Source organism: Lissotriton vulgaris, chromosome 9 (genome assembly GCF_964263255.1).
Source record: "Lissotriton vulgaris chromosome 9, aLisVul1.2, whole genome shotgun sequence".
Classification (NCBI taxonomy): domain Eukaryota; kingdom Metazoa; phylum Chordata; class Amphibia; order Caudata; family Salamandridae; genus Lissotriton; species Lissotriton vulgaris.
The window spans coordinates 1,192,103,000-1,192,128,817 of record NC_141697.1 but is presented as its reverse complement, the minus strand read 5'-3'; the positions used below and the strand labels follow the sequence as shown (position 1 = coordinate 1,192,128,817).

The 25,818-nt window shown below is 44.8% G+C and overlaps 1 protein-coding gene across 3 annotated transcripts in view; it reads right to left on the bottom strand.

Annotated features, from left to right (window-relative positions):
• GRIP2 (glutamate receptor interacting protein 2) overlaps positions 1-25,818 on the bottom strand; it is a 508,408-nt gene that overhangs the window by 30,851 nt on the left and 451,739 nt on the right. For all 3 annotated transcript variants that reach the window (XM_086939256.1, XM_086939257.1, XM_086939258.1), the window contains exon 18: positions 1,552-1,691. In XM_086939256.1, the coding sequence (XP_086795382.1) occupies positions 1,552-1,691 (140 nt within the window). The remainder of the gene's footprint in view (positions 1-1,551; positions 1,692-25,818) is intronic.

The window sequence follows — 25,818 nt, the reverse complement described above, 5'->3', positions numbered from 1 at the left end:
GTGGAGTGCACGTTTCCAATTTCTGAATAAAAACAAATAGTATGAAAGAGTGCAAAAGATGATTGTTATATGATTTACCTTCCGGTAACTACCAGCCTTTCACACAAGTTAGCAAAAGACACAAAATTGATGGATGGGGTGAATGCATGACATTGTTTTGCATTCTGTCCATCAATTGTTCCTTAGCATTTCACACAAGTTAGAAAGCCATCTTTGATGCACCCTTGTCTCTTCCTGGCATTAGGGTTGGGCTGTGTCGCTTTTGTTCTCCCCTACAAAGGAAAAGTGTTTCCCAGACGAATCCTGGCACCAGAATGTCCCTCTCATCACTAGCATCCATTTTACCAAAGTTGGGTCCTTATTGTTATAATAATAACCTTGAATTTGAAAACTGCACAGCTACTTCCGAAGTGGTTTCCCGGCGCTGGGGGCCTTTGGGAAGATTAAGCAAGCTATTGCCCAGAGTCACATGGTGCTGGGCTGACCTGCCACCAGCGATCGAACCTTGAACCCCGTGGTCCGGAGTCAGGCACCCTGGCCGCTGCGCCACACCTCTTCCACTTGTTAAATTTGCAATTCTTCATCAATGGTTCGATTGTATCTCATCTAATGCTCTATGTAAATGTATCTCCCTAACGCCCTATGTGAATAGAGAGAAGATATTTTGCAAATGTGCACCTGAGGGCGTCCAATGTATATCTGCGGTACCCAGCGATGGTTATTAAAAACATTTGTTCAGCTTTTTGGATTACAATTAGAGAGTGGAGTGTCTCCTACTCAGAGGGTGAAAGGAAAAAGCATGCTGTGCTGTTTAAGGCAGAACTACACTAGGCTCGAGCAAACCTTTCAATACACCTGCAAAACATGAGAAATTCCCAAATTTCTTCTTACACCAACTCTGCAAAATTTCTTGATTTTCCGCCTTACAACAGAAATAGAAGTCAGCCCATATCAGATACGAAGGTGTATAGCTACCATTGCATAGAACGCAAGCACAGTTTCAGAACGCTAGTTAATAAAATACCTGTGAGTTGCCTCCATGATAACCTGAAGGGACGCCGTTCAGGGGGAAAAGCATTGGAGCGTATTATTTCTTTAGAACTAGAAGTTGGACCTTCAAAAATTCAATAAAACTGAAAAACTTTGCCTTTTCAGCATCCTTCTCTAGAAGCTCACTGTCAAATGTTTAACTATTCTAGATTAACGATTATAGGGTGAATTCAGTGACAGATATAATCTATTTACTAGCAGAAAAAGAACGAGAACGACCAAAAATGGAAAAGCCACCAATAGTTGGTAAAGAGTTGGACAACTCCCAAACTGATTGCCCAATAAATTACCAGAAAAGGCTATTGCTAGATTTGGAACAATGCATGAAAATCACCCAAGGGAGAGAGTAATGGACCTCTGGATTACACACAGTGTTGTACGCAATGGGTGTCACTCACGGTCAACACACTTGAGTGGCAGTGACCGAAGTGGTCTGCTGAAAGAGCCGCCTGTATGGATACAGAAGCTAAACTCTTCGCCAAGGAAGGATATCTTACTCACTCTCAGACTGCTTCTTGATCTTGAGTGTCACCGTCTCTCCGGCCATCTGGAGAAGGTGGATGGCTTCACTCAATGGTTTCCCCTTCAGGCTCACGCTGTTAATAGCCAAGATGCGGTCACCAACATGGATGGCACCAGTCCTAGAAGGCAATGAGAAGAGGACAGCATTTTAGAATTCTACTTTCATACAGATAAGTAAATGTACTGAATTAAAGGGTCAATAAAAGCAAAAAGATGGCAAAATAAAGACTGAAATGAAAATTCATGTTGTGCTCAATTTCGGAATTCAGCAGCTCCAAAATTCTTCTGATTTGATGTATTGTTGCTAACTCGCTCACATCTTCATTCACAAAGTCATTTGACAACCTAATGTTATCTAGTACTTTTAGTCTTGGTTTGTTTCTACCAAACCAGTTGGACAGACATCAGATAGTTACATGCAACAAAAACACCTAAGACTGGAAACATTGTCGCCAGAAGACCGAAAGAAAGAGGCAACCCCTAATGAAAATCAGGGCTGGACTGGGAACCCGAAGTAATCCAAGAACTACCATTCAAACCAGCTCACACACTTCTTCCCCACTTGCTCTCTTCCATCCATCCATTATAGCCTGGGACTTACAACCCAGCCTCCAAAGGTTCCAGACCCTGACTTACAAACCCAGCCTCCAAAGGCTCTAGCCCTTTGACTTACAAACCCAGCCTCCAAAGACTCCAGCCCATGACTTACAAACCCGGCCTCCAAAGGCTCCAGCCCATGACTTACAAACCCAGCCTCCAAAAGCTCCAGCCCATGACTTACAAACCCGGCCTCCAAAGGCTCCTGCCCATGATTTACAAACCCGGCCTCCAAAGGCCCCAGCCCGACTTACAAACCCGGCCTCCAAAGGCTCAAGCCCATGGCTTACAAATCCGGCCTCCAAAGGCTCCAGCCCACGACTAACAAACCCAGCCTCCAAAGGCTCCATCCCATGACTTACAAACCCGGCCTCCAAAGGCTCCAGCCCATGACTTACAAACCCGGCCTCCAAAGGACCCACCCCATGACTTACAAACCCAGCCTCCAAAGGCTCCAGCCCATGACTTACAAACCCGGCCTCCAAAGGCTCCAGCCCATGACCTACAAACCCAGCCTCCAAAGGCTCCAGCCCATGACTTACAAACCCAGCCTCCAAAGGCTCCAGCCCACGACTAACAAACCCAGCCTCCAAAGGCTCCAGCCCATGACTTACAAACCCGGCCTCCAAAGGCTCCTGCCCATGACTTACAAACCCGGCCTCCAAAGGCTCCAGCCCATGACTTACAAACCCGGCCTCCAAAGGCTCCAGCCCATGACCTACAAACCCAGCCTCCAAAGGCTCTAGCCCTTTGACTTACAAACCCAGCCTCCAAAGGCTCCAGCCCATGACTTACAAACCCAGCCTCCAAAGGCTCTAGCCCTTTGACTTACAAACCCAGCCTCCAAAGGACCCACCCCATGACTTACAAACCCAGCCTCCAAAGGCTCCCGCCCATTTGGCGCCGAGATGCTCCTTGGAGCGATTGCTAGCGCGTTACAAATGGACTCTACATCTACATCTACATGACTTACAAACCCGGCCTCCAAAGGCTCCAGCCCATGACCTACAAACCCGGCCTCCAAAGGCTCCAGCCCATGACTTACAAACCCAGCCTCCAAAGGCTCCAGCCCACGACTAACAAACCCAGCCTCCAAAGGCTCCAGCCCATGACTTACAAACCCGGCCTCCAAAGGCTCCAGCCCATGACTTACAAACCCAGCCTCCAAAGGCTCTAGCCCTTTGACTTACAAACCCAGCCTCCAAAGGCTCCAGCCCATGACCTACAAACCCGGCCTCCAAAGGCTCCAGCCCATGACCTACAAACCCGGCCTCCAAAGGCTCCAGCCCATGACCTACAAACCCGGCCTCCAAAGGCTCCAGCCCATGACCTACAAACCCAGCCTCCAAAGGCTCCAGCCCATTGACTTACAAACCCAGCCTCCAAAGGCTCCAGCCCATGACTTACAAACCCGGCCTCCAAAGGCTCCAGCCCATGACTTACAAACCCAGCCTCCAAAAGCTCCAGCCCATGACTTACAAACCCGGCCTCCAAAGGCTCCTGCCCATGATTTACAAACCCGGCCTCCAAAGGCCCCAGCCCATGACTTACAAACCCGGCCTCCAAAGGCTCAAGCCCATGGCTTACAAACCCGGCCTCCAAAGGCTCCAGCCCACGACTAACAAACCCAGCCTCCAAAGGCTCCAGCCCATGACTTACAAACCCGGCCTCCAAAGGCTCCAGCCCATGACTTACAAACCCAGCCTCCAAAGGCTCTAGCCCTTTGACTTACAAACCCAGCCTCCAAAGGACCCACCCCATGACTTACAAACCCAGCCTCCAAAGGCTCCAGCCCATGACTTACAAACCCGGCCTCCAAAGGCTCCAGCCCATGACCTACAAACCCGGCCTCCAAAGGCTCCAGCCCATGACTTACAAATCCAGCCTCCAAAGGCTCCTGCCCACGACTAACAAACCCAGCCTCCAAAGGCTCCAGCCCATGACTTACAAACCCGGCCTCCAAAGGCTCCAGCCCATGACTTACAAACCCAGCCTCCAAAGGCTCTAGCCCTTTGACTTACAAACCCAGCCTCCAAAGGCTCCAGCCCATGACTTACAAACCCGGCCTCCAAAGGCTCCAGCCCATGACCTACAAACCCAGCCTCCAAAGGCTCCAGCCCATGACTTACAAACCCGGCCTCCAAAGGCTCCAGCCCATGACCTACAAACCCAGCCCCCAAAGGCTCCAGCTCATGACTTACAAACCCGGCCTCCAAAGGCTCCTGCCCATGACTTACAAACCCGGCCTCCAAAGGCCCCTGCCCATGACTTACAAACCCAGCCGTCTAATGGCTCCAGCCCATGACTTACAAACCCAGCCTCCAAAGGTTCCTGCCCCCAAGATAAAAGTTCAGCCCTGTTTGCAATTAAGAAATGCTGGCCCACAGGAGAATCAGAAAGCGGAAGAGCTAATGAATTGTAAAGTAGCAAAACAGAGACCAGATTAAGAATGAACAAATGTGGCTTTCTGAAGCTCATGTTTAAGTCAAACAATCATCACCTCAATCCAATAGACAGAAGAAGTATACATTGAACAGTTGGAAGCTGTGTGCGTGCAAAGTGTACAAAGTTTTCTTTTTTCAGTGGTGAATTATGTGAAGTGCTTTATTTACGCCCATCGTGAAGCTTGTACAGTGCCCTGATTATCCTCCACCTTCACCCACTCAAAGTTTACCTGCACATTGCAATAGCATTTTCTCCCAACCAAATTGGGAAATGCATGCCAAATTTTACTCTGCTAGTTTACATTGTATTACAAACTAACGCATCAATCACAACTATGATAAAAATGAGACATTAAAACATTGAATTTTCCGAAGGAAAAAAAATGCCTTCTCTCCCCCAAACAAATGATTTCAAACAGCCATGCAGAGGGATTAAGAAAGGTAGTATTTAGAGAGAGTAAAGGAGAAAATGAGGTATACAACAGCTGTCGTCATAAAGTAATGGAAAATCACTTAACAAAACTATTAGGAGTGAGGAAAATGGCATTATCAATAACCTCTCATGCTCGCACCATCTCTCAGTAACACTGCTACGTTCCATTAACAAGCCTATTTGCTAATATTTCAATAAGCCATTTAAAACAGATAGTGCTTATGCTGATGGCATTACCCCCGCCCTCCAAAATGTATTTCTTAAAATCTATTTATCTGCTCTTTCCTCCTTATGTTGCCAGCTACACAGGGATAAATTAGGGTCATAGGCTTTGGCAGACAGCGGTCTGTAGCCGGAGATCTATTGTACCAGAAATACAGAAGGTCAAAAAATATGTGGAGTAATTGAGGGAGAGGCACCGTTTCTTAGGTCTCGGCTAGACAGCGCATGCGCTTTCTCGAAGAGACGTGTTGTGTTCCATCTGTGGGCTTACTGGCCGCCCATCTCCTACCATTGGTAAACTTCAGCATCGCTCTCATTTTCTTTGATGGCATTCATCATGGCATGTGCGTCATGCCCTCCTCTTGGGTTTGGCCCTCCCATAGCACATGGAGCAAGTTCAAGTCTCCATACACTGCTCCTGGTTTGCAGAGTTATTTTTTGCTTTTATTTCAAACCCTCCATAGAAGTACATGTATTTTCATGTCGTCTCCCTTGTACACATACCACTAAAATGTGTGTACATAAATAAATGCATTTCTGAAAAAGATGTTAGAACACAAACAGCACTTATTTATTTTTTTGCACGATCTGATGGTATTGGAGTTCTTGCTCCTTCATCCTTCTTGCGATAACAAGCCAACGGTATTGGAGCACTTTAAGTGCTCACCAGTAACATTACATAATGACATTGATTTTGTCGCTGATCCTGCTTCAATTAAGGTTTCTTTTCACGTAGTTGCTTGCCCATCTCCCCATCCCAACCTGCTTACCTGGTTGACCCCCCCCCCATACCTCCCTCGACAGTGCTTCTTTTTTGCACAATCCAATGGTTTTAGGGTGCTTGTTCTGTCCTCCATTTTATCATAGTGCCAACAGCATCCTATGGTATTGGAGCACTTTCAGTGCTCACATATTACATTACACAATGATTAGCGTATCAAAAGAGAGAGAGAGGACTAGAAAGCTAGTCCGTATCCCCAGGGATTTATATGTTATCAACAAGGACTAGCTAAGTATGACCATTTATAGGACTCTGAACTGTATTATCAGTAGGCACCTATTAGGTATTTTCATGAAGCCCTCACCCACCAACCTAGTTGGTGGCATGCTTCATCATCGGGCCCACCCAGTGACACCTAATGTGTCCCGGGTGTGCTTCGACGCCTGGTTACAGCGGAGCAGGTATTTTACTGAGAGTGCAGTGTGGTGAATTGTGAAGTGACATTAAATTGGCGAAGCGGTGGTCCCAGTACCCAAGGGTGAATTAAATTTTAATAACTGGGTGAATTAAATTGACATTACACAATGACACATTCATTGTCGTAGGCAGGGGGAAGCGTGAGAGATTTGGCCGGAATCAAAATTGCTCAGCCGACCCAGAGATTCAAAAATGCTTCCCCGGTTCCCCTGTTGGCAGCTCAGGCCGTAACGCCATATCCTCACTTCATAGCTCCTCATCTGTTTCTCAACATCACTTCCACATTTGGTCAGCAAAGCCCAGTCAACACCGAACAAGCATTGGCAAAGCCAATAGATCACTGTAATGCCTGAGCTATTGGCTTTGTCAATGTGAATGTCTATCAGCAATGTTGTCTGCTGTTCTGCATGGCTGAAAGTCACTGAAAAAAGCACTATGATGCAGCCAGCATAGGCCACATCATAGCACTTTTTTGTGTCAGGAGGGTAGGACAATAAACTCAACATGAGGGAGGGCAAAGACACTCGGCATCGGCTCAACATCCTAAGATTCTGGCCTTTCAGTAACTGTATAACATGTTGAACAGCAGATGTGCTGTTCGACAACATGGCTAAAAGACATTCACATGGACAAGGCCAATGCCAAGCGCGGGGCTAGAGGAGCACGCCTCTAGGGCCCGGCCCCCCGGCCCCACACCACGCCATAGGATAGTGTAGGCGGCTGGCTCACCCTATGGGTGGCCGGCCGGGGAAGTACTTCGGGGGCACGCGTGATGCACTTCCGGTGCGGGCGGAGGCGGAGACTGTGACCTATTTAGATCAAGAAAGTGGTGGTCTCTGTCTCTTTCCTCGCCGGCACCGGACCTGCTCCCACCTCGTCTGCCCCCTCCTTTTTGTAAATTGGAACTCCCACCCACCCGTCCCTTAGATCAGTAGTTTGGAGGGGGCGTGTTGCGGTAAAGAGACCTTTACAGAATGGACGGGAGTCCGCCTTGCGTACTCCCTAGGCCAGCACTGAGGGGAGAGACGGTAAGCTCTCCGCAGGGAGATTGGGGCCACCGGCTGGGGAGGCTAGGGCGCCAGGTTACGAGACTCCTGGGATCCTGGGCAGCCTGGTGGTCGAGGGATGGGCCCGGAGATTGCCGACAAGGACCCGAGGACAGGGGCCCATCACTCAAGGACACAGGTGGGTTGTGCCTTGCTTGGGGAGCTCAGCCTTGGAGATGCGAGCCAGAGGGACCCTTAGTGCTGGGGGAAAGAGGAACTCTAATAACAAAGAATGATTAATGTCAATAATAAAAGTGTGATGTTGTTATGGATTTGAATATGTATTGTCATGTTTATGAATGTTGATATTAAACATGGCCGTTTTACACCCACTCTATCTCTGTGAATGATGGGGCTGAGTATTGGCGGGCGGGGAGCATGCTGGGGGATCAGGGCCCTATAGCTTGTGCACTGCCAAGACCTACTGGCTTTGCCAATTCTTGACTTTATAGGGAACATATGGGATCTCTTTGTTCAATTGCCTGATGTGAAGTGAAAATTTATTTTTTTCCACTGAAAGAAATCCATTTACAATGCACTAAATATCCAGATAGTCACAAACGAGACATTTGCAGTGGTGAGAATAGTAAAGGGTATTTTGGTACATGTCCTCGCTGTGATCTTAACCATACACCAGTCAAACATCATTTATGATTTCACCCATATGAAGAAAATGAAATTACAGAACATGGACATAAGTCAACAAAAGGTACATTAAATAATTTACAGTTTAAGAGAGGATATTATGGACTAGATAGACTTAAATTAAATACAAAACTTGAGCAATCATTATTTTAGGAGCACATGGGGTTATTTTTTCCCTGTGATTAAGAGAACGAGCAAGAGTTAAAAGAAGTGAGCATCTGGGAATTGAAATTGGGATGTAGGTAAGCTGGAGGATGATTCGACTGAAATCAGGTACAAGTATAAAAAAATGACTTGGGTGCCATTCTGTGTACTACCGTTAGCTGAAATCCATGTATTTACTCATTCTTTTTAATTTGACACCTTTTTTGTAGTTAGACAACACCAAAAAAGAAATTCGAGAGATAAATGTCTTTGGTCCAAGTGCAGTGGTCCTTTTAATCTGCAAGAGCAGTTATGTACACCAGATTATGAAACATAACCAGGCAAATACAAGCTGACTGAGGCCAGGCCAAGCACAAATTGATAAGAATACATCTTCTGAATATAAGAAAAAAATAAAATTTTCTTCCCAGACTTGCCTCGAGTTCCAAAGATTCTTGCAACATTAAAGCCATATCCCATAGGCATCCCTACGGTTTTAGTAAATAAAAAAAATGCTTCCGGGTTATTGAGCCCACCCATGCGTGGTTTGTTTATATATTTTTTTAATGCTTTAATGTGGGAAGTAGCCTTCACCTAGGGTTCTGCTTCTGGCACACCCCATGACAGCTTCTCTGCGCTTTATTTGCTGCAAGCAATTTGAAGTCCAGAGCTTTCTTAATGTAGATGAACAATGTTTCCCCCAATCAACACCTTCCCAAGTGCCTGCCCTCCCTTTGCACCAAGTCATCCTCTTAAATCCGATTGACTGCTTTACCTTATCATTTTCCAAGACCGAAAAACACTTTGGAACATTCCAAATTGTGTCCAAGCAACTTGTTAGGAAGTAAGTTATAGAGTAAAAAAAAAAGTAATGTTTTCCAAACGTTCAAGCATGGAATTGTAGGACTTTCTCTTTCTAGACGTAAACAGCTAAAAGCTACCATTATAATTCTGCATTCAATAAAAAATTAGCAATGAAATGAGCTAGGGATTTCAATTTTCTAAGACGTAGGAGAGCCCTTGGTTGAAAACCAATTGATTTACTTCAAGCTTTGGACTACAGCATTCTGTCATTTTTGTTAAATACATTTCATCAATAAAGTTCATATTTACTGGGGTGGGAGAGGGGAACAGGATACACCTCACACCTTAAGAAATAGTTTTTTAGTTAACCGATCTCAAACAAAAGTGTTTATTAATACTGTAATATACAAAAATGTTCGTTAATGTGATTATTTAAAAAAATGTTTAAATGATTTCATGCTTGCAAGAGCCTTTTAATTATTCTCTGCTATAATTTAATATAGAACTAAATATCCATGTGCTAAAATTTTCTCTAAGGAAGAAATTAATATATTGAAGGTGTCTTTGTCACTGCTGCTTATTGTATTCCTTGTAGGAAGACACTTTGGGATTGAATAGCGCTAAGAGGACTTGGAAAAGGAAACCCCCCGCATCTACAGGGCATCGCATTTTAAGTAATCTAGTTCTGGCACCAGTACAGATTTGGTGCCAAGCCAGGGCTGGAAGCCATCCTTTGCCACATTTAAAAGAGGGTATTTCGTTTCATATTCAAATTGACCAAGAACCATCATTATCACTATTTTCACCTGATGAGCAAGATTTTCCATTCGACTATAGTGAATCTGCTTGAGCCATATATAGTTGATAAGGATCTCAGATGCACTTTAACTTTTTTTTTTTTACATTTCCAGGGTACTGTTTACAATTAGCATTCTAATGGAATTCTTGGATTAGCTCAGCCAATCAGAAGACAAAGTCCGGAGTAGACTTGCAATGTTACTTTGCTTGCCGGCACGTACCACGCAGGCTTTGGGGGAAGTAGGTGTCAAAAGGCTTATTACACAGTTGTTGCCAGGTATTAACATCTGACAATTGCCCTGTCCGCTTATGTGCCTTTGGTTGGATCAATACCTGCACAATCGCCAATAAAAAGCCACCCATTATCTCATTAGGGGACAATAAACCTTAATACTTTTGACACTTTCAGATTTCACAGGACATACAGCAAGGGCTTTGTCCAAAGTTGGTAAATAATCGTCATTAGATGAAGAGGAGGTGTCATTGGCCGGCTTTGCACTGTGTATATGACAGCCATTGAAAAGGAGACAAGGTGCGAGTTGAACGGACTCTCTGTGATAGCATCTGACAGAATGCCTCACCTTGGTTCTGGCACAGAGTCAGAACTGCTGGACCCTTCTTCAATCCTAGTGTGAAGGTAAAATGACAGGATCTGTAATTATCTAATGCACTTTCAATATTCACTGAGTTGTGTTGAGCTGAGAGAGGCCAGAGGAGCAAGGGACAGTAACTTTTTAACTTCCAGGAGTCTTTTTTTCGGACTTACTTCATTGCAGAATCTCAAGGGCAGTGCAGCTTGATACATGCCTGGCCTCCCAACTCACTCAAGTACACACAAAAGTGAGGGATGGATGCTTTAATTAATCTCAGACACTGGTAATCATTAGGGCTACATCCCAGTCCATTGGTATTTTACACACAATGCCACGTCAGCTTGGACCCATCCACATGCAAATCAGTCTTGACCCTTTTCCAGCCCGAACTCCAGTCCATCCCGAACTGCCAGATAAGTCCTCCCTGAACCAGAACACAAGCAACCCAGGACCAGTTTTGCCCTAATGAGGACTCATCAGCCAGACATAGCTTGGTTCCAGGGACAGTGTGCATGGGACCCATGCCTGGGCATACACAAGTACACAAAAAAATAGATATTAGCTAGATTCAAACTGAGGTGGCATGGTGTGCGCAATAACGACGGATTGTGATGCAGTCTGAGTATTTACCAGTGTCTGAGATTGATTCAAGCTTTCCATCCACCACCTTTTGTTTACTTCATTTGCCTCCAGACTCAGCAGCCCATCAGGGGAAGCTAAGATGCACCATCACAAGCGAGGAGATAATCCGAGATAAAATGATTATATATTAGCTCAAACTCTACATCTATGTAAATCATATAGATGTAAATGCAGTCCGTATGCAGATTATGTTGTCACTTAACCCCTCCCATGCTCGTGACGGAACCGTTCTGTCATGAGCCTCGGGTGGGCTCTGCTGGTGACGGAACGGTTCTGTCACGGCCCGCTCGCCGCGCCTGCGCGGCGCAAATTCCGCACCTGCGCTGACGTTCTAAAGAGCAAGCGGGCCGTGACAGAACCGTTCCGTCACAAGCACAGCTCACCCATGGGCCGTGACGGAGCGGTTCCGTCACAAGCACGGGAGCGCCGCGCGGCCCCGCCTCCCCCTTAGCGCTGCAGCGGAATAGCCGCCGCAGCGAAGGGGTTAATAGTTACTAACGAGAACCAAACTCAAGGTTGAAATAAACCTAGCAACATTTCAATATTATGCCTTGTGGCAAGGTTATGTCTTGCAGGCTCCATGCAGTTTTTTGCTGCATTTTTATAACCCAGTGACAAGATTAAATGCTCTCGAATTTGTAACATGCAAATTAAACAGATTTATGGAAATAAGAACACAGCATACTAGAGTAGCTGACATAAACGGCAGATTACTGTGTTCTGCAGTAGGCACATCAATCCTCCAAGCTATTTTACAACAATGCAGACCTGTGACCATCAGATCACACACATTTGCAGCAAGTGCATTACCACCTGGGTCATTTTACCAATATCGCAACCAGAGATTTGCTAGATCCACAGATCTTTGAGCTGAGCATGAATAAAACAAACTTGAAACTTTGTAGCTGGCCTAGGATAACAATGTAAGCTGTCTGAGAAGGCAGTCTGTTTGCAACTAACAAATTAGAACAACTTTATTTCCCCCTGTCAGTTTCTTTAATGACAGATTTTGCAAAAATAATGCTAAGTATCTGCCAATTGTAGACTGACTCACTTGAGCCTACCTTTCCTGATGCCACCCACCTTTGTGTTCAGCTTATCAGCCTTAGAAGGATAGACAGCTGATTTGGCATTGCCGGGTTATGAACTTGTGATCAACAAGTACATCAAGAACGAACTTTTCACTGAATGATCCAGCCTGTCAGTGAATAATGAATACCATTTTTAAAAAAATTATGTTACCATGAGGATCAATTACATCAATGGCCACCCTGGGTAACAAAATTGGACTGTTAAGCATCATTAGAAGGAGCAGAGATCCACTCCATTTTTAGGCTTGATGCAGTGCTTAATTTGTGCCGGTGTCTGCCAAAGCTCAGGACCGGCTATTATTTCCCAACATCGGCATTTATTTCCAACAGCCCACCACAAGGCGGCGCGGTCTGTCTATTTTTAAGCAGGGCACACCATCCGAATATTTAGAAAGTATTTAAAATTACAATGATACCATCGCTTCCAGGCCATTCTTACTGCTTTGGGTGGCATGAAATAGTGCACATTTTCGCATTTGTTTGAGTGGGATGGTTAGGAAGAGGGGCCCTGGCCTTGGGTCGCATTGCAGGGGCATCGGGTGATGCTGATGCAAGGTGCAGTAGCTTCCGTGAAAAACCTTGTGACCTGCCACTCACTTCTTTACGAATTAAGCATTGGTTTGGCGTCTAGTGACACTTCTACCATTAGTGGTGAACAGATTGTATTTTATCCTTAACACCATCACTGCTGCACCCATTCCGCTCCTGTGCTGAGTTTTTTAAAACCGCACTTTACGTGACGAGCTGGGCTCGTCATCAGCGTGCGAGGAGGCTACGCCATGACGAGCCCAGCTCGTCATGAGCGTGGAAGGGGTTAAAGGTCTTTGGTTCAGTCTCCTTTAGTCATGGGCTTCTTTGGCTCAGGAACCTTCATGCCACTGGCTTGAGACATTGCCAATCACATCTTTGATCAGGCCACTCGAGTTTTAAGTTTTAGCTTAGATTTGGATGCATAGGGCACAATTTCCGAATTCAAAAGTACACTGTCGCTTAATTCTTTAACACAGACATTATATGAACAAAGCAATGTTTAATTGGTTTGCACTGTAGCAAGTAATGTTGCTGCTGTTACTTCTCCCGTGTAGGCCTCAAATATATTGCTCGAGAATGTATGCTCAGTGTGAGTGTATTCACAAGTTTTCAAGTGGCGACCTTTGAGTGTATGCAATAAAGCTCTCTCTACAAATCGAAATTTAAAACATATACCACTAGGTGGCAGCAAACCATAGGCACGCTGTTACGAAGGTCCTGTAATTTAATATTCCCAGATGTTATCTTCTCTCTACAACAGCAACATTGCAATTGGTTTTGTTCTTTTCTAATAAATTCTATAACATCTTAAAACTCACCTGGGACGCCACTTTTTTCCTGCCAGGACTTCAAATCGAAGTTACTAATGCGCTGGAATCGTGGAAATCATTACAAGTCATCAGAAGTCTGAGCACACAATTTAAGCAAGGGCGCCGCCATTTATGCAGGTTTTCTGTTTTCAGTTTGCGCAAATCAGCCACATCGATGGCCCAATCCTTTTCAGGCAACGCGGTGAGAATATGGAACTCACTTCCGCCTCAGCTCCGGACCACCACCTCCTCCCAGGTCTTCAAAACGGACCTCAAAGTTCTCCTCCTCCAAAGACACCTCCTAAAGTAATTCACGCCCTTTCTATTATCTGAAGGAAGACCTCCCATCACTGAAAACTATTCTCCATGACTATGGAAGTGCCTTCCCAGTGTGTTCTTGTGGTTGGATTGTATGCCATTTATTGCAGTATTATCCTTCTACCTGTGTTTGGTTCTCTTTTGTAACATGCACAGGCCACTTTTCTCTTGTAACACACTTTTTGCTACCTCTCACATTTTGCTTGCTTTTGATACTTGCACAAGTGCCACCATTGTCTACGTAACGTTTGTTTTTGTGCCTCTGTTTCTAGCATATACTGCAGTATATTACCTCTAAATGTACTTTGTTTTCTCCTGTAACCTGCACACTTGTCACTCTTTCCTCCTCATTTGCACTGTTTGCTACCTCATGTATTTTGTTTGCTCACAATTGTCACTTTTACCTCATGTAACTTATCGTCTGCTTTTGTAATTTGTTCATTTGTAATTTTCTGTTCCTATTGTGAAGCGCTCTGACGCCTTCGGGTAAAGTCCGCGCTATATAAAAATGCATAAATAAATAAAATAAATAAAAAAAGCCACAAAATGGGTTCACTATTTATCTTTCCATTTTCACTTTAACGTTTTGTTTTTTACCTTTTTGTGCATTTGTCTGCAGTGTGTATATATAGCACAAATTCGACCAGAAGGTTTTGGAGCGGTGTACTGAGCACCAGTTAGTTACATTACACAAGATGAAATTATTAGGGCAAGGCATGCAGTATTGTAGTATGGCTTTGAAGCCCTGCCTACTCTCCGCCCATACTTTTGATTGGCTGGTGTCATTGTCCTTCGTAAACGCGGGGGTCCGAGTTATTAGGCTTGTTTGCCCTCCTTGGTACCGCCTTGTCTGCATTTGTTACCTCCCATAACAACTGGGCCTTTTACTTGTCTTGTTACACGGTCTGCTTTAATTTGGCTGTGCGCACTAATTTAAAGATTTGCCCTAAACCACCCACTACGTCGAAGCTCGCTGCCCGCTTTTATTTTATTTACTAACGGCGGTCCACTTTAACTATAGAGGCCGCGTTTCTTTATTTTAGCAGAGCTGTCCGCTTTAACTATAGCATCTGCCCTTATTTATTAATTTTTTTGTTTGTTTAATAGCGCCCATGCGACGCTTTCACATTCATTGAGGCCACGCACCTTTCTTTAGACAAGCTGCGTATAATGAAAGGTGGGCGGACGCTATTGAAGTGAAAGTGCGGCATGTGCGCTTTTACCAAAAAAAACATCTGTTTGTCAACTTGACAAACCAATGCTTTTTTTGTTACAACTTGACAAACCAATGCTTTTTTGTTACAACTTGACAAACCGATGCTTTTTGTCAAAGCGCTCCATGCAGGGTTGGATTGGGATTAAAAATCGGCCCGGGCACGCGCAAAAAAAACGGCCCACATTTGCATAATGCCTTCCCTCAAATCATTGCTTTCAGCGTAGTTTTACATAAAAAGGGGCGGGGGGTAAAAAAAAAGGACGCATTAGTTCACACTAGTGAAACACACCTGAAAACAAGTGAGGCCACTTCTGCTCAGGCCCCCTGCCCCGGTTAGTATGCCTACATTAATGGGAGGCCCAGCGAAAGAAAAGGGTTGACACCTCTTCCTGTTGCTGCTATACGGGAGGTAATGAGTACCCATCTCCCTCCAGAAAGGCCACTCAGACACTCACTGAACAACCGAGACACCGCCCAAATCGGCCCCCAGGCTGCTCAAAAGCAGCCCTCAGCTGGAACTCGGACCCCAGCCCCTCGGGCATTGCCCGAATGCCTTGGTTTCACTTTAATGTCGGCCACACCGCTTTATTTAGATGCAGCTTGTCTAAAGAAAGGGTTGCAGCCTTCATGAATGTGAAGGCACCGCATGGGCACTAGTAAGTTACAGTGCAATAGGTCTCGCATTAGCAAGAGTTTAAGCTATTGAATTGCCAATAGCTCAAACTCTCATAAATGTGAGACCCATTACATTGCAAATGATTGTTTTTTATAGGCATGGAGAGATATCAAGTGATTTACCCAGAATCACAGAATGGAGTCTAAGCCGAGATTCAAACCTGGTTCTCTGGTTCCAAAGTCTGCAGCTCTGACAACACATTCTGGGTAGAGATAAGGTGGCAGGCAGAAGCCATGTGAAAGTTCTGCTCGCTCTGGATTCAGGTTTCCAACAGGACCGTGCGCAGAGTCCTTTTCTAGGTCAAACCTGGGCAGTGCATGCGCTGTTCTGTGGCATGCTGTGTTGAGGTATGGCATACAAGCTCCGTCAATTTCCCCGCCCATCTTTTTAATTGGCTCCTGTAACTGTCCTTGCTAAATGGTTGCTTTTCATTTGTGAATAGGCTTGTTAGTCCCTCCTTGGTGCTGCCTTGTCTGCATTTGTTACCTCCCATAACGACTGGGACTTTTACTTGTCTTGTTACACAGTCTGCTTTATAAGTCGGCAAGCACTATTTTGTTGAATAAATAATTGGGAAAATGGCGACTGCTTCTTGTATTTGCAGCGAGCACACAGCACTCGCGAGACAATGGCGAACGATTGTCATATGGAGCACCATGCGCGCTTTAACTTTAAAAGTGACTGCCCCCTCCCCCATAACCCACACAACTCATGGGACAATGGTAGCCACTTCTGGTTTATAAAACCTTTAAGCTGAGCGCGGAGCCCGCTTCAGGAAAACCGGCCTCGGTTTCATTATTTTTTACCCTTAATGGTAAGCCCGGCACCCATTTCAGGGACATGCGCACTGTTTCAATTATTTATTTATTTTTTACTTTCATGGTGAGCGCGGGCCCTCTTCAGGGACACTGCGCTATCTGTAATGCAATAGGTCTTGCATTTTCCAAACTTTGACCAATGGTATTTTAAATGGCAATGCCTTTTATTATTGCAGGTTTAACACATTAAAAAAAGGCATTGTCATTTGCAATTCCAATAGCTCAAACTGTTGCAAACGCGAGACCTATTTCATTGCAAATGCTTGTTTAAACTAGAACTAAATGTAATAGTGGAAAAATGTTTTCCTTGCTATCACCCACTCCAGCAGGGTGAGCTCTTCTAAGTAACTGAAGGTATTTTTCGGCTTGTAGTAGTTGAAATAAAAATCATGAAAAATTGTCACAAAAAAGTATAACACAGAAAATGTCTCAATCCAAAAAAAAGAAGTACAGAGGTTTAGAAGATTGGAATAATCCGAACCATACAACGCAAAGATGAAGGGTCATATTTTTAACAGATCTTGGTCACCAAATAGAAGGATGGGAGGGCATGAAAGATCAGAGGTACTGGCAAGCCAAAGGTAATGCAACTAGGACCGGATATCCACAAGCTAGGGGCGGGTTCTAGCTGTGAAGGGGAATGAATGAGAGATAATATACAGGTTGAAGAGAAGGGGAAAATATATTGACCAAGCCAATGCATCCCACCCATGAGGCAATGGCTTCGCTATTTTGTTTTTTTGCCATGCTGAATACCATGGCTCTGTGAGACCTTTGTCCACAGCAACAGCTGTTAAGGACAAGATTGGAATGTTGGAGCTTCGGGCTTCTACCAGCCATTAGAAGTCTGGCGCACTCTGATGTACATAGATTCTGTCCATGTTGTTCTAACATGGAATCCTGGTTCCTAGATTTGACAGTTGATATGGACCTAGTGATGGCTGAGGTCGTACAATAAAGACCTCTTGATGTACTATTTAATTGGCATCAGAAGTCACCTTATTACACACTCTATTGTCTTCAATGGAGCTCTCAGCATTCCAGTGTTCTAATTAACGGCGTACAGATGAATTTTTTGTACAAGGCAGGTCCAGAATTAAATTAGTTGAAGGTGTTCTCAATTAGACGGCCAAGAAACAGGACACATGGAGAAAGTGATTAGCCTAGGATCACAAAATTTGATTAAGAGGGAAATCTAGCATTTGAACCAAGGCTTACCAGTTACAGATATGAAATTCAGCAACTGTGTGTTTTTGTCCATCTCTCTCACGTTTAACACTAAAGGATAAAGGTGGGTGAGCCAACAAATTAACAGGGAGACCGAAGACAGAGATGAGCCAAGGGACTGGCTTTGATCTTGGAGCCCATGCAGAAGCGGAGCTCTGAACATGTCTTATGTATATTATACAACACACCACATAAAATATGATACATTCTCCTCAAAGTTCACAAAAGTGTATTTCTTTAACATATGAAAGCTATGAAAATAATAAGGCACATTATAGCACTGCATTGAAAAGTACTTATTAAAAGGGACAGTTTTGTACAACTTCTAGTCTGAACTCCCATATTCGAAAGCGTTTTCTTACATAATGAAGGGAAAAAAAGTTTTGATGAATGAACATTTTTGCCTTAAGATGACACAATTTAAGCAGAGAAGCCATGATGTATCCAGGTTTTGATGTTTAACTCTCTACAAAACAGCCAGAAAACGGTTATAGATCTGTTTTCTTTATATTAAGGCTTTGTTTTAACCTCCAAGTGCATTCTTCTGCAGTTTTTAAAATATAGCCCAAACTCGACCTGAAGGTATTGGAGTGATTTACATAAGCACCAGATGCATTACACAAGGGCCAGATTCACAAGATGTTGAGCCAACACCTACTCAAACTGGTTCCAGAGTTTAATAGTCCTCAGCTCACATACCGGGTAGAGGGAGGCAGGCAGAAGCCACATGAAAGCATGGTTCGTTATGGGCTCGAGGTTCCAACAGGACCTCGAGATAAGGTGTAGCCAGGCTTCAGGCTGGAGCTTTCAGTGGCTCACCCCCCCCCTCCCCCCATACTTAAGACTATGGTTTGCAAATCATTATTTCATGAATTAGTGCACATAGTGTGTGTGTGTGTTAACTGTAGGGGAAGGCATGATGTGATATTATGAACATACATGGCTCATCAATTTGAGAAAATTAGCAATTTTAGGGGAGGTTTTGGAAAAATCCAATATTTAGCGAAAAAGTGACCTTGGTCACCGCTCTTTAACGAGACACGTGAAGTGCAGTTTACTGAGGTATGTTCTTCTACTACATTGGTACATTAGTATTTGGAGAAAAAGTTCAAGTGGAAAAAAAAGCTCTTACATTTTATGACTTCGGCCAACTGCTCGTTGTTTAGGGAGGAGTGGTGAGGTGTATGGGATTCTATGTCCGTAGGACAAGCGCTTGGCTAGAGCCAGACATATAGCCCGAGCCCCTCGGCCATAAGGGTTGGACTGGGACAGAAAACTGGCACAGGAAAAAAAATTAAAATGCCCCCCATTAGCGAATCAGAAAATCAAAGTGGCCACATTTACATCGGGTCAGTTTTGAACGATTTATAGGGGTTTTCAAGGTATGGGAGTCAGTATGCATTTGAGCTTACTGCAGGCAACGCTTGTTTTAATATCTGGGAAATCAATAACGACGAGGTCGCAACCAGGGGAGACACGCCGAAAAGAGCGCTTACATTTCTCAGGTTATTGGACGTATCAAGGTCCGACAACCCGATATTATTACGAGGCTGGATTACGGCCACTCTAAACTGCCGGGACTACATCCCTATTGCAAATGTATCTTTTTCGACAACCCTGACCTCGTATCTCTATATGGGGAGAAAAACACAAGTTTATATACGCCTCGACGATTAAATGCATATATCTTGGCATTTCGAGATCAAAAAGACTTCTTTGATCATACACCGTTGACAAGCCTTGAAAAAGCCCTGTGGGCGAAACGCGCGTCGTCTGCTGCTGTGCCAATACACGTTTGATATGAAATAAAAAAAAAAGAAGATCTGATTGGAGAGCGTACTTTTTTGGAGTTGAATCTTGGAAAATTGAACTCAAGTAATCTGATATTCTGTTATGAGAAAGGAGAACGTCTTACATTCTACAAAAAATCTTTTTCCTTGTAGCAATATATGTATAAATTGGATTAGAGAAATAATGATCAGGAGTGCTCGGGTGTAGTGGTTATAACACTCGGCCATAAGGGTTGGACTGGGACAGAAAACTGGCACAGGAACCAAAATAAAAATGCCCCCATTAGAGAATCAGAAAATCAAAGTGGCCACATTTAAATCGGGTCAGTTTTGAACGATGTATAGGGGTTTTTTAAGGTATGGGAGTCAGTATGCATTTGAGCTTACTGCAGGCAACGCTTGTTTAAATGTCAGGGAAATCAATAATAAAAACCGGACCACCTGATCATACAACTGTCCCACACACATAAAAAAAAAAATCGGCCCACACAGGAACTGTCACAACCAGGCCTTCAGGCACTGCAGATTACCCTAAAGGTCAGTCCAACCCAGTCAGCCAACTCTAGAGACATGGAGGGGAATGGGGAGGCCACCTCTAGAGACATGGAGTGGAATGGGGAGGCCACCTCTAGAGACATGGAGTGGAATGGGGAGGCCACCTCTAGAGACATGGAGTGGAATGGGGGAGGCCACCTCTAGAGACATGGTGGTGAATGGGGAGGCCACCTCTAGAGACATGGTGGTGAGTGGGGGAGGCCACCTCTAGAGACATGGTGGTGAATGGGGGAGGGCACCTCTAGAGACATGGAGGGTAATGGGGGAGGCCACCTCTAGAGACATGGAGGGGAATGGGGGAGGCCACCCATGAATGAAGTGCCTGCAAAGAGGAATCAGGCAAAAGGATCTTAAAATAAATGGTGATGAATGTAAGTGGCCCCATTCATAGTTGACTGCGAATGCAGTGGTTTGCAATGACGGACAGATCCCACTGATCGGAGGCAATCTTGTGCTAATGGAGGAGATGCCCCTGCAGTCTTCCACTGACTGGTGTGGTGCGGCTGGAGAAGGGAGAGGGAGCCACTGTTTGTTAGTGGCATAACAATGTATAAATTGGCATCGTTAGGCTGAATATTTTCTATTGTGTATAGTGCCTTTTGTGGTTCTACTTCGATCAAAGGGGTTTATGTTGTTTTATCCTTCCCAAGTTAAACCCGGCGAGGGTGCCTGTTGGTACTGCTGCCTCTGGTAGGAGAATTATACCTCAGAAAGGTGGTTTAGGAGCCCCCTCTATAGCAGGACCTTCGAAATGACCACCGTGGAGAAGGTGTCTAGAGGGCTCCCATTGCCTTTTGTGTGGCGTCTGCATCCTTTTTGATCTTTTCCACCATATCCTCAAACCGCGGGCCAAGGAAGTGCTCCCCATCGAAGGACTGGTTACAAGGAGATGTTGTTGTATCTCTGGTTTGAAACCAGAGACACACAGCCAGGCAGGTCTTCTAATCAGAGCACTAGAATTAATGCCCATCAGTGCGGTGTCAGCGGCATCTTGGGCACAGCAGATGGTGGTGTTAGACATAAGCTTCCCTTCCGAGACAAGTTTGTGTTCCTGCTTTCTGTGCTAAGCTGGGAGATAGGAGGAGGAGGACTTCCATTTCATCCCAGTCAGCACGATCATAGCGTGCGAGTACGACAATGGAGTTGGTTTGTGGATTGGATAGTGATGCGTTTGCCTGCTGCATCAATTTTTCCACTCTCTATCTGACACAAGGGCATCACTGAAGCCCTGTGCATTAGCGTGTTTTTGCATTGTACGTACCACCAGGGCATAAGGTGATAGTTGGCCCCGAATGTACGGAGTGTCAGAGGTTAATCCCTGTTTTTTTTAACCAAATCTGGCTGGTTACCGCTCTAGTCTTCACAGTGTGTTGAAAGGTATCAGACGTTCAGACGCAGATCTCAAATTGCCTTCAAGCAGGTTGAGAAATTGCATCAACCTGTGGGTAGAGGAGTTTGGCTCAGTGAAGAAGTTCTCATCCTCCTGATCATTATCAGCTATACTGATAACTTCGTGGTACAAGGTGGTGCCATTGATAGGTGACAGCTTTGCAGGGTAGAGGTCTGGATTTGTGACAGCAGGTGGGTTGATGGTGTAATCATTCCATGGGTCATCCCCTGTCCACAGGTCAAACGTTAACTCACATGGATCCAGGGGATACGCTAGGCTATCTCCCCCACAAGGGGAGCATGGAGATCCCTCTGGAGAGTATGACTGATGAATCAATGTTGGAGGAAGTGGTGGTGGTAGAGGAGGAGGAGGTGGTAAAGGAGGGGGAGCAGGTAAATGAGATGCTGGATGATGGCGAGGTGCAAAGTGCCGAGGTGGTACTGGGCTATTGCCCCTGTCCAAATGTTTCCTGCGTTTCAGTGGAGCAGGGGCCTTCTTGCTGTGTAATTTTCTCCTCAAAGGTGAGCTCTATTTATGAGATGGAATGTTTTGTTCCTTCGAAGGCGGAATTGTAATAATTCTTTCTGTTTGGGGGTGGATGGGGAGACACCGCTGCTTGGCATCGAGCTCCTTCTGGAGCCAAAGCAGAAAGGGTTTCTCCCACTCCTCCAAACCCACCAACAATGGGGATTCGGTCGTTTAATCTTTCAATGCAGATGAAGATTTTTGGACATTGTGTGTCGAGCGGTTCTTCAGAGCTGAAGGCATCTTGGGAGCCAAAGCAGGATTCAGTGGCAGCTTTGAAGGTACCACAGACCATGGTTGAACCAGTTAAACTCCTGAGGTTGGCTCGGACTGGGATCTGATGCCTTTGTTTGATGCCAACCATGGCCTCCCGGAAATGGCAGACCATAAGTCTGGGCGCAGCTTCGGGGCTCGAGGCCGTTCCCTCTTGAGGGTGGTGCTCAGCCTGTTGGTGTGGAAGTGGAGGGGGTATGGCACTCACAGTGGACCTCTTCTGTTGAGCGAGTTCCCTTTGCCTCGAGTGTGAGCTAAGTTCCAGGCTAAAGCAGAGGACCTGTTGGCCCAAAGTCTCTGGATGGGGCTCCCCCTCGACATCCTGATTCCCGAAGAGATCAGGGGTGTGCCATGGTATGTCAACTAGGTGCCAATCTTGACAATTAAGGAATGTCATTTTGGATCTGAAGGTAAGTCAGGTGGCGCAGGAAGCCTCATCGTGGTCCAGTGACATGATGAGTCATCCTGGGACATGACCATGAGGATCTGACCAGGGGCATTTCAAATGGCACTGTGGACAATACCAGAACGGGGTTCTTTCCATTATGGAGACTGCATTCTGTCTAAAAGAGGAGAAGGACACAAAAGGGGCAAATTCACAGATGAGGGCCCCAGAAGGAACTCGGATAGCAAAGTTGAGTGATTAAACAAAGTTGCAGAAGACTGATTCAAGTGTATTGAGGTGGAAGGACTGGGCGATATCAGGGCCGAACAGCAGAGGAAGCTATCCCAGACCTTGGTGGAAGAAAGAATCCAACAATGGAGCCGATACCCATGTGCAATACGAGCAATAAATGGAGTCACCATACCTTGTGATTCAACAAGTTCTTTATAAGAAAAACAAGTATCCCAACGCTAGATGGCAGAAGTATGCACGGCAAGTGTATTTACAGCTACACATGCCATGAATAAACATGTTTCGAAGTGCCAACAACTCTTAAATTGCCACCTTGACCCAGCCTTCATTTTCATCGCTTTCCCCATTATCCTGTCCGTTCCTCAGTTAGGTAGAATGGGAGGTAAGAGGAAAAAGTGTGCTAAAAAAAGCAGTATTTAAAACTACAATTTTACTGCACTTTTTCCCACCTTGCACTCAAAAAAAAAAAAAAAAAAAAAAAAAAAAAAGCTTTCTTTTGGGCAGAGCTATTCTTTACTGGTGTTGACATGGTTTAAATAGGAGGAAAAATGTGAAGGCTAAATTCACCTTTCCCTCACATTTTTCCTGCTTTTTTCACACTTCAGCTGTGTATAAATGGGACAGCAGGTGTTATTTTTTAGGTTGGGAGTAGGGGTTGTAAAGAAATTGAAGACATGTATATTAGCACAAATGGATGTTACAACTTAAGTACCTCAATGGTGTACACTGACCTTGTATTCAACATTTTGGTGTTTTGTTCTTTTCAGCTTACAGTCCATTCTTCACAGTACCCCATGCACACTTCCAGCATCCTCAAAGAGAGGAAAAACTGACAGTTCGGAAGACAATAATGCGACACTGAGACAATGGCTTGCAGGACAGAAGGGAGATGACAGAAGGTTAAGGCAGATGACCCTCTCAATATTAAGGCCTAGCACCCAACCTTGAACAGGGCAATGGCACATTAGCGTTGGGCAAGCAAGGAGAAAGCCGTAAGCTGGTGGTCCTCGTGCCCATCAAATCTACGGTTTCCCCACTTGCCAGAGTCAGGCAAACTGTGAAGTACTGTCTGTGGACTATCCGAAGACCGTTGGATCACTGGGATAGTCATCCTACCCTAAAGAGGGCAGGGACGACAGTCACTCATTTTCCCTGTCCGTTTCCGCCCTGTGCGGCACGGTAGAACTGAGGGGGAACATGTAAAATGGCTTCCACACAGTAAAGATCTCTACGACAGTCGGGCCATTGTCTTTTTGTTCACAAAACATACTCCAGCTTTGGAAGTTTATTTTTAAAGAACAAACATTTTTTGCCAAGCGGATGCCCTAAAGAAAGTGCCGGGCCAGCAAACTTTACTACTGTGATGCGAACTGCCATGGTGGAAGGTGCCTTCATAGCACACAGATTCTCTGCGGGCACCCGGGGACATCAAATTACAGTGGTACAAACTCTAAGATTAGCACAGGTCAGGACCTCCACCCTCCTGACAGGACAGGCATAAATAAGGCCATGAATCCCCAAATAATCTTAGCAACTGACTACTGAGTGGGTAAAAGGAGATCATGTAAGTTCATTTTCCGAACCTATATGGAGTTGGAAAGGTAAGCCATAAGGCTCATCTGAGGGGATACGGTTGGTTGGTTGTTGCTCCCATTTCCAGGGAGCACATTCCAGGGCATTTTATCATCTTAAAGCAAATATATTTTTTTATGTGAAACCCATGAGATATTCAGTTCATAGTGCATAGGAGTAACAAAGTTACTGATTCATGTGTGTAGGTACAGCACTACTTAGTCATAGTGCCATGGATTTGAAAGATTAAAACTGCTAAGTACTCTAACTAGTAAGTTGGCATGGAGTTGTATTCACCCATTTGTCTTCTATAGTTTTAATGACTGGCGTCATCTACAGAGAGACTGCTGTCCTTTCCTATACAGAATTACAATAGTATTAGTTGGCTGATTAAATGCATGAGTTTAGTACTCATGACAGAACTAGTAGAAAACAAGCAATTCTACTGAAAACTTAAATTAGAGGCTGATGGACATCACCACCAAGGATTATAGTCTAGTATTTTTCATGGCAATAGTCAGACTACAGCAGAAACAAGCAAGCTAGACAATACCTTCTCCACAAACAAGATGACAACACCAGCGACCATAAGATAATTCCAACACACATCCACCACTAGCAAGACTACTGTACCACCACAAACAAGATATTTCCACCAATGACCACGAACAATATACTAGCAACAACAACCACAAGCGAAACGGTACTGCAGCCACCCAGCACAACCACAAGAATCCTACTGCTACCAAGCACAACTATCACAAGCAAAATTATCCTGGCACAAGCAAATAGGCACGGCAAGCCACCAAATGCGATAAAATATGTCTGTCACATGCAAGAAGATGTTAAAATGTATGAATGGTGGCTGGAAATGTTGGTGCACAGAACTTAAAATTAATAAGTATGAGAAGTGGATGGACAATTCAGTCCGTACAACAAGAATCCATATCTCATTTAGTGCTCTGGAGGAGGAAGAGACACCTAATCTTACTCTACCAGGGCAAATCTGAACCAAATTATATTCTCAGAGCACACCAAAAATGTAGGCGTTGAGGTTGTGGTATCAACAGTTCTTTATTCCAATATTCAGTTCCGCCCTTATACTTGGACTTTCCACTTGCCAAAACGTGTTTCCTCTATGTGCTGTAGGCGTACCAGCAGACTTCAGCAGGGCTAGACATGTGTATAACGCTTCATTTCATAGTGCATGTGAGCAAAATCTGTACCATGTATACATTCCAATGATCAGGAG